Here is a 9,273-nt window from a genome sequence, read left to right on the forward strand (position 1 = left end):
TTCCATAACGCTGGGTTTTATAAAGTTATCCTATGAATTATTATTATTATTTTTAAATACACAACGTTAAGCTTTATTACAACATACACACCCAGCTTTAATCGCATCCATTTGTGAATGGATACAGATTTGTGTTTGGTTACAGATAATTCTAGTTGCACACACATCAGATGATCATATTCTGTCTTATATTTTCATAGCAGGAATAGTAAGAGTAGCACGAATTAAGAATTAATTTATATATGAAACGATGTATGGACTGATATCTGAAACTTTTATTGTTTGTATTTTATTATTTGTATATCTCATAAAGGTATACCTTAAACTTTCCTATAATATCCAAAATAATAATAAAAAAAAAAAATCACATTTAGGGGCGTATTTGGTGATGTCATGAGACGGGGACTATCTTGGTGACTTTTTACTGATTGGCTGGCGCAGTGGCGCTCTTTGACGTTGACCTTCTCTCATTGGTCAGATTCATTGTCAGGTTGATGCCTGATTGTTGACAGGACCATTCAGAAGTTTCTCCGCTCTCTGCCCATATGGCTCTAGTTCGTGCTTCATTCGTTATATCTCTGTATCTGTAGCTGTATCACTAGTTTAAGATTTACAGGTGAGTGCTGCTTGGCCGAATTACATTTTTAATTATATATTGTGCCTCAAGCGTAACTAGAACGTAAACTTATATTTGGTTTAAGTGACCAGTTCTGAGTAAAAATTAAATCTTAAAAAATGTTGTGCAGCAAATGGTTTTAAGGTCAATCCACATAGTTTTTAAGAAGTGTAATTAAACAGATTAATATTTTTTATTAATCAATAGTCTGCTGTCGGGAGCTGAGAGATAAACACATGGCCACTCGCACGAGACCAGTGAGTATATTTACACCTGAAACACATTTGCACTATTATTACCTACATTTACATTCATGCATTTAGCAGACGCTTTTTAAAAGCGACCTCCAATGCATTCAGGCATGTGCATTTTAAAAAATATATTTTTTACCAGTTTGTGTTTGTGTTATGATTCTGTCAGATTTGAATGAAGAAGCATTGTGTATTAAGGGTATTAACATTATAACAAATTATAATGAACTCTGTTTCCATACTGTGCATTTATATGTCTGCACAGTGGTAAAAATGCACTTTTAGACACAATCTGTTTTATTGTGATTTGTGGATGTTTGTATGTTTCTGCCCCATGTCTAGCTGTGTTCAAAGCTCTATGTTTGTAGATATTTAAAATGTTCTGCAGCCAGACAAGGGTTAAACGACAGTGATCTCATCTTGTTTTGATGTTGTGTACACCTGCAGAGCAGCAAGCGCTGTGCTGTCATCGGAGGATCTGGGTTTTTGGGCAGGCACCTCGTGGAGCATCTAGTGGACAGAGGATACACCGTGAATGTGTTTGATATCAGACAGGCCTATGAGCTTCCAGGAGTATCGTTTCACCAAGGGGACCTGTGTGACAGACAGGTGGGGATTGTTCAGTTTGATCAGTCTGACACCGTTCCCCTTCCTCACTGTCCTCCTGATGTCTTGTTTAGGCCTTGCTGGGGGCTTTGAGAGAAGTGTCTGTAGTGTTTCACTGTGCTTCACCTGCTCCAGCCAGCGATGACCGCGCTCTGTTTCACAGGGTTAATGTTGATGGGACACGGACTGTCATACAGGCCTGTCTCGAGGCAGGAGTACAGGTACGAATCATGTGTGTCAGCTGATGGGAAAAATAATGCAATACATACTACCGTGCAAATGTTTAAAGTCAGTAATGATGATGATGATAATAATAAAAGGATGCATTAAATCAATTAAAGGATGCGAATCAGCATGTTAGTATAATTTCTAAATTCATGGTGGTGCCTGTCAACATTTTGTGTGTTCAGACATATATTTGATACATTCAACACTTTAACAATGTTATTATACATTATTAAGCATGGGGTCTCTGCTTTATCTCTGTCCAACAATGGATTTAAGTTGGTAACTGAGAGCATTATTTGATGCAGAATAGTCCTTTAAATTGTGTCGTTGACATTCGTGATGTTTTTACAGAAGTTAATATTGACCAGCAGCGCTAGTGTGGTGTTTGAAGGAACTGACATCAAGAACGGGAGCGAGGATCTGCCTTATGCAAAAAAGCCAATTGATTATTATACAGAGACCAAAATTCAACAGGAAAAGGTGCGTATGAATCATATCGATGGCATTTCATCTCATTACTTCAGCTCACTTCTGAAAACAATCAGATGAACTAAATAGTTAAAGAGTTGAGTTTCGGTTGATGTGCTAATGTGCTCCATGTCGATCATCTGTTTTTCTTTTTTTAATCTGCATTAAAAAAAATCTGTCTGTTCAGCTGGTGTTGGAGGCCTGCAGTAAAGAGAAGGGTTTCCTCACTGTCGCTATTCGTCCTCATGGCATCTTTGGGCCCCATGACCCTCAGTTAGTGCCCATCCTGGTAGATACGGCCCGTAGAGGAAAGATGAAGTTCATCATCGGGTGAGAGACTGTGCCATTTGTAGCAGCACACTAAAACTGTGATGCAGAGAGCCCTTTACTCCACTAGGTGGCAGACTGCTATCTGGAATATTATCTTGACTGTCAGCAATCATTTTCATACATTTTCATAAATTATTTGAGTCATACTGCCTTTTATATTGTGTACAATTTGCAGTGTTTTGGAAAATGTGAATCTTTTTTTTTTTTGTGGTCAGCCTGTTTACATTCACCTAGACACATAGTCTCTGTCTGTGTTTAAATTAATTCCCACCCAAAAGGATTGTCTGCACATATCGCTTTACTGTGCACGTGACATTAGACCTTTGGGTTTCAATGGCTGTCTTATTATTAAAATGTATATAATTAATGTCGAGTGGCCATCATTATTTGCCGGCATGAACAACGGCTGTCATGGATTTTTCGCAGCACAAAATCTGACTGAACGGATAAAGGAAAATAACTATAATTTTCTTTTGTTAGGCTAATTTATCTACAGCTTGTTAAAGAGAAAACTTTAGTGAAATAAAGTAGTGCCAAGATGATATTTATTGTAATGAACTCAAAATAATTTACGAGAGAGAGAGAGAGAGAGAGAAAACTGTGTGTGAAGCTTGTGAAAAAGTGAATCACCTCATTGCTGAGAAATATAATGTAGCTTTTAAAAACACAATCTTTATGGGCAAATGTGTTGCATTGGGAGTTCTGCGGGGAAATCGGATATGTATCTGATTTAAAACCACAAATGGAAGTGGCTCAGATCGGAAGTGATTTTTGTGTTTACACATGTGCAACAAATTCCAATCTGTGTCAGATGTGAGCAAAAACTCAGATTTTTTTGTGCCAGTGTAAATGCAGCCTAGTCTTCTTGGGTTAAACACACCTGAACCAGCTGATTAAGGTCTTCAGTATCACTCGAAACTGTGTTGGAGATAAACTCTGAAGGAAAGGGGCTGTCCAGGGGCAGGATTGGACTCCCCTGTTTTAATTGTAGCATTGAAGGTGACATGAACAAAACCTGATGATCATGTTCTGCAGCATGATTTGAAAGTGATCTAAAAAGCATCTTGTGCTTCAGTGAATGCAAGAAAATATGACCATCTGAACAAATTAGTTCTTTTTTTGATCAGTGATCCAGTGCAGAATTTTAAATCTGTTTTATACATTTTAAAACTTTACAATTTTTTGTATAAAATGTTTGTTGCATGTCCTGCTTTACACTTGGACATAATGTGACCAGTAAGTGAATCACGTACGGTCTAACGCTGATTTGCTCTTTAGAGATGGATCCAATCTTGTGGACTTCACCTATGTGGAGAATGTAGTTCATGGGCATATTTTAGCAGCTGAACACCTTAAGGCTGATTCTCCGCTCTGCGGTCAGGTATGCAATGTGTTTGAAAGAAAGTGTGAGAGACTGAATGAGTGAGAGATGTTTCTAGATGTGCATTCATAGATCTAATCCCATGTGTGTGTAATGTGTAAACAACCAGCATGAATGATGCATCAGGCATTGACTTTCCAATTTCAGGGAAACCTATTAATAACAAAAACACTCTCAAATCTTTCATAGGGGTTTTCAGTCATTCTTTAAATGCAGTCAAATGAGCTTACAATGCAGTTTTTATACAGATATTGAGAGACCTTTAACTTTGTAATGTAATTGTTCATTCTATGAAAATTGTTAAATTACCTAAATGCTCTATAAAATAGAAAGTGTTTTAGTATGATGCTAAAAATAATAAAGCTGGCTGAGGGTGTTAATTTTTTGTAATATATTCTATAGCCAATATGAGCTTGACAGAGTTGGGTTAGTGTTTTTTCATCTATGCTGCTAGCCAGAACTAGCTGTTGAATTAACTAACTGTAAATAGCCAATATTAATGTATCATCATCAGAGTTTTGCAGTAACCCAAGTTGGCTAGCTAAATAACTGCTAATAGTCTGTTTCATTATCATAAATGTACTTTTACCTGTGTTGCCTTACCTAGTGCATGTAATATGAGATGTTTATTTGCTGTTGAACTTTCATTGAACCTTTGTCAAAAATGAACATTTTGCCATTAGCATTGTTGAAAGTTACTTTTAAAAGTAATGCATTACAATATTGGGTTACTTAGTTACTTTTTATGGAAAGTAATGCATTCTCTTACTTTTCTATCACCTGAGCTGGACTTGCTTTTTAGTAGTGTTTTTAAATACAAAAATCCCAAAAGTTATATTTTGGCAACTGTAAAAGTTAAATTAATAAGCCTAAGGAACTCCCAATTTCTGTCATCATGGGGACAGAAGAGGTGTCTTATTGCATTACTTATTTGATAAAGTTACTCCGATATTTAGTTGAAAATGTGATATAGTAACACAGATATTCAGCTGAAAATGTGAAATAGTAACAGATATTCAGCTGAAAATGTAAAAAAGTAACACCAATATTTAGTTGAAAATTTGAAATAGTAACACAGATAATCAGATGAAATTGTGAAATAGTAACACATATTCAGCTAAAAATTTACAAAAGTAACTCCGATGTTTAGTTGAAAATGTGAAATAGTAACACATATTCAGCTGAAAATATGAAAAAGTAACCGATATTTAGTTGAAAATTTGAAATAGTAACACATATTCAGCTGAAAATATGAAAAAGTAACACCGATATTTAGTTGAAAAAGTGAAATAGAAACACAGATAATCAGCTGAAATTCAGTTGAAAATGTGTAAAAGTAATAGATATTTAGTTGAAAATTTCTAAAAGTAACTCCTGTATTTAGTTGAAAAGGTGTAAAAGTAACAGATAATTAGTTGAAATGTTGTAAAAGTACATTTATTTGAAAATCTGAAAAAGTAACTGTGATATTTAGATGAAAATTTGACAAAGTAACACCGATATATCAAAATGTAAGATGTTTATTTGAAAATTTGAAATAGTAACAGATATTTAGTTGATCATGTAAAAAAGCAACTCCGATATTTAAAAATTCACAAAAGTAACATATATTTAGTTGAAAATGTAACAGATATTTAGTAGAAAATGTGTAAAAGTGTAACCGATATTTAGTTGGAAATTTGAAATGGTAACTCCGATATTTAGTTGAAATCTTAAAAAGTAACTCCGATATTTAATTTCACATTTGTAAAAGTAACTGATATTTAGTTGAAAATTTGAAAATGTAACATTTATAAATTTTAAAGTAATGTTACCTTACTAGAAAAATGTAATCCGATTACGAAACTCGCACCTCTACTGGGAAATGGCTCTTTGGCCAACCTTTATGTTGTATTTAGTCATATGAAATTCAAGATGAGCATTTGATACAAAGCCTTGAATAAGTGAAGTTTGCATTTTTATTTTTTATGGAAACCAAGAAGAAAATAAATTTTTTCAACCATTTAAACAAAGCTAAAATGAATAAACCCTGCACACACTCAATTTCAGTTTTCTCATCAGGCTTACCACATAACCAACGATGAGCCGGTGCGTTTCTGGGACTTCATGTCTCAGATTCTGGAGGGTCTGGGCTACAGTGCTCCTCGATATCACCTGCCCTACACACTGGTTTATGGGATAGCCCTGCTGCTGTGGCTGATGGCTGTGCTGCTGCGGCCACTGATCCAGATCAAACCCACCTTCACCCCTATGAGAGTAGCTCTGGCTGGCACCCACCACTACTACAGCTGTGCTCGGGCCAAGAAGGACTTGGGTTACCAGCCATTGGTGCCTTTACGAGAGGCAATAGTGCACACTGTGGAGAGCTACCCACATCTTCGGAAGGGAGCATAACACTACAGTGAAGATAAATTACTGTTTGCTGAACTGCAATATGAGCTTTGGATGTATCTGTTGGATTACCAGTGTTTACTAGGCTATATTAACAATGCACTTAATCATTCCTATTCTAAATGTGCCTTTTAACCAGGATATGACTGCATGTGGTTTAACAGTGATGTTTTTGAATTCAGATGGCAAATATGGACATTGGTCTCTTTCTATTTTGGTTCAAAAGAATTCAGAGTTTATGTAACAGCAGTTCAGTTTTTTTGTACAGATTTCAAATCAAGTTTATAATTGTGTCAGCATTTTTTGGATGCCTAAAGTAAAATGGCATTTACATCAAATTTTCTCATGTCATGTTTTCGTGGGATAATTCACCCAATAATAAAGACTCTTGACCCCCGTGTTCAGAAATCATAATACATTAGTTGATCTTTGAAACATTCCATTCCACCTAAATTGTGATTCCATAAAAAGACATGGATTATAAATATGGATTAATATGCAATTACATTGACCATGGCTTTTATACTTAGGTTAGATTATTGTAATGCTTTATTGGGTGGTTGCTCTGCACGCTTAGTAAACAAACTACAGCTAGTCCAAAATGCAGCAGCAAGAGTTCTTACTAGAACCAGGAAGTATGACCATATTAGCCCGGTCCTGTCATCGCTGCACTGGCTCCCTATCAAACATCGTATAGATTTTAAAATATTGCTTATTACTTATAAAGCCCTGAATGGTTTAGCACCTCAGTATTTGAATGAGCACCTTTTACATTATAATCCTCTACGTCTGCTACATTCTCAAAACTCAGGCAATTTGATAATACCTAGAATATCAAAATCAACTGCGGGCGGCAGATCCTTTTCCTATTTGGCGCCTAAACTCTGGAAAAACCTACCTAACATTGTCCGGGAGGCAGACACACTCTTGCAGTTTAAATCTAGATTAAAGATCCATCTCTTTAACCTGGCTTACACATAACATACTAATATGCTTTTAATATCCAAATCCGTTAAAGGATTTTTAGGCTGCATTAATTAGGTAAACCGGAACCGGAAACACTTCACATAACATGTACTTTCTACATCATTAGAAGAATGGCATCTACGCTAATATTTGTCTCTTTCTCTATTATTCTGAGGTAGCCACCAGATCCAGTCTGTATCCAGATCAGAGGGTCACTGCAGTCACCCGGATCCAGTACGTATCCAGACCAGATGGTGGATCAGCACCTAGAAAGGACCTCTACTGCCCTGAAAGACAGCGGAGACCAGGACAACTAGAGCCCAGATACAGATCCCCTGTAAATACCTTGTCTCAGAGGACCACCAGGACAAGACCACAGGAAACAGATGATTCTTCTGCACAATCTGACTTTGCTGCAGCCTGGAATTGAACTACTGGTTTCGTCTGGTCAGAGGAGAAATGGCCCCCCGACTGAGCCTGGTTTCTCCCAAGGTTTTTTTCTCCATTCTGTCACCGATGGAGTTTCAGTTCCTTGCCGCTGTCGCCTCTGGCTTGCTTAGTTGGGGTCACTTCATTTACAGCGATATCATTGACTTGATTGCAAATAATTGCACAGATACTATTTAAACTGAACAGAGATGACATCACTGAATTCAATGATGAACTGCCTTTGACTATCATTTTGCATTACTGACACACTGTTTTCCTAATGAATGTTGTTCAGTGCTTTGACGCAATGTATTTTGTTTAAAGCGCTATATAAATAAAGGTGATTGATTGATTGATTGATACTATGTGATGGGTTAAAATTTTAGTTGCGCAGATTTTCAGCGGATGGACAAAAATTATGAGTGAATATTTAAGATATCTTCAGTTGTGTCCTGAAGGTGAACAAAAGTCTGGCGTGTTTGGAATGATGTTAGTGTGTTAATGATGACAGAATTTTCACAGTCACTTTCAAGTGAAGAAAGATATTCTATGAGGGTAAAGAACGGTTTAAATGTAATTTATCCGTCAGAATTTTTTCGAAATTCCAAAAGACAATGTCCCATAAAATAATGGAGCCAGACCCGAATGCTAATTTGTAGTACAATTTAAATGGTACAAAATGACAATAAAATTTCAATCAATTACTGCATCAAGTATTGGTAAAATGTTGGAAAGATCTAGTTTCTAAACAATACAGTCATAATGACATATGATCCATCTCCGCTAGAGTAATTACTGGATGATTATATAATGTCCTACTAAATTATAATTTCTTTGCCCACTTCCACCTCTTCTACAATTTCAATGGCATGTGAATATAACTATTATTATGTCATGCTGTCCATCTATTAGTGATGCTTTTTATCCCACGAAAAACATGAATTTAGTGTTTCGCTAATGATGCATTTTTGCAATTCCTTCAGCAGGTGTTGGATGGGAGGTGGGGAGTTGTTCAGATCGCTGAGATTCTCCACTCACAGATATGCATCACTATCTCTATGACTCAGTCGTCGAACCCGTTCATGTCCCGTAGCAGTAGGTGTAACCCATGGTGAAACCACACCAGGCCTGTTAGCTTTCTCTCATGTTCATGGGGTGTGAGTGTGTGTGAGGTCAGCACAACGCTGGTCATTGAGTTAGTGATTATCCAAGACACTGTACACACCTTGCTTGTTCTAAACAGTGTGGTTTGGATCAGTCACACAGTCTTTATTTGTAGGCACTGACTCATCGGTTCACCTCCAGTCAACACTGAGTTATCTCTGACAAGTTTATGTAAGCAGATGGTGGGGTTCACTTTAGACAGTTTTTTATTCAGTGTTATTCAGTTTATTCAGAAGAGTTTTTTTATTCAGTGTAAATTGTCCATATATGTCAGATCTGTCACAATTCAAAGTAAAATAAATATAAAAATGTGGGTCTATTCATTATAAAAATGCTGATTCATAAACATTTTTAGGACAAATTTCTCATTTAAAATTTGAATTTTTAACAATTAGAAATTCGCTTTTTATGATAGCTGTTAAAAAATTCTCAAAAAACAAAAC

At 36.2% G+C, this 9,273-nt stretch overlaps 1 protein-coding gene across 1 annotated transcript; it reads left to right on the plus strand.

The window, feature by feature from the left end:
- Positions 1-452: 452 nt before the first annotated feature.
- LOC128027020 (sterol-4-alpha-carboxylate 3-dehydrogenase, decarboxylating) lies at positions 453-6,685 on the plus strand. The gene is made up of 8 exons (XM_052614343.1): positions 453-616; positions 824-873; positions 1,315-1,476; positions 1,548-1,694; positions 2,053-2,181; positions 2,357-2,499; positions 3,778-3,880; positions 5,942-6,685. Exons 2-8 carry the CDS (start codon positions 853-855, stop codon positions 6,272-6,274), a joined length of 1,038 nt encoding a protein of 345 aa, XP_052470303.1. The 5' UTR covers positions 453-616; positions 824-852; the 3' UTR covers positions 6,275-6,685.
- Positions 6,686-9,273: the final 2,588 nt, after the last annotated feature.

This window comes from Carassius gibelio, chromosome A14 (genome assembly GCF_023724105.1).
Source record: "Carassius gibelio isolate Cgi1373 ecotype wild population from Czech Republic chromosome A14, carGib1.2-hapl.c, whole genome shotgun sequence".
NCBI lineage: Eukaryota > Metazoa > Chordata > Actinopteri > Cypriniformes > Cyprinidae > Carassius > Carassius gibelio.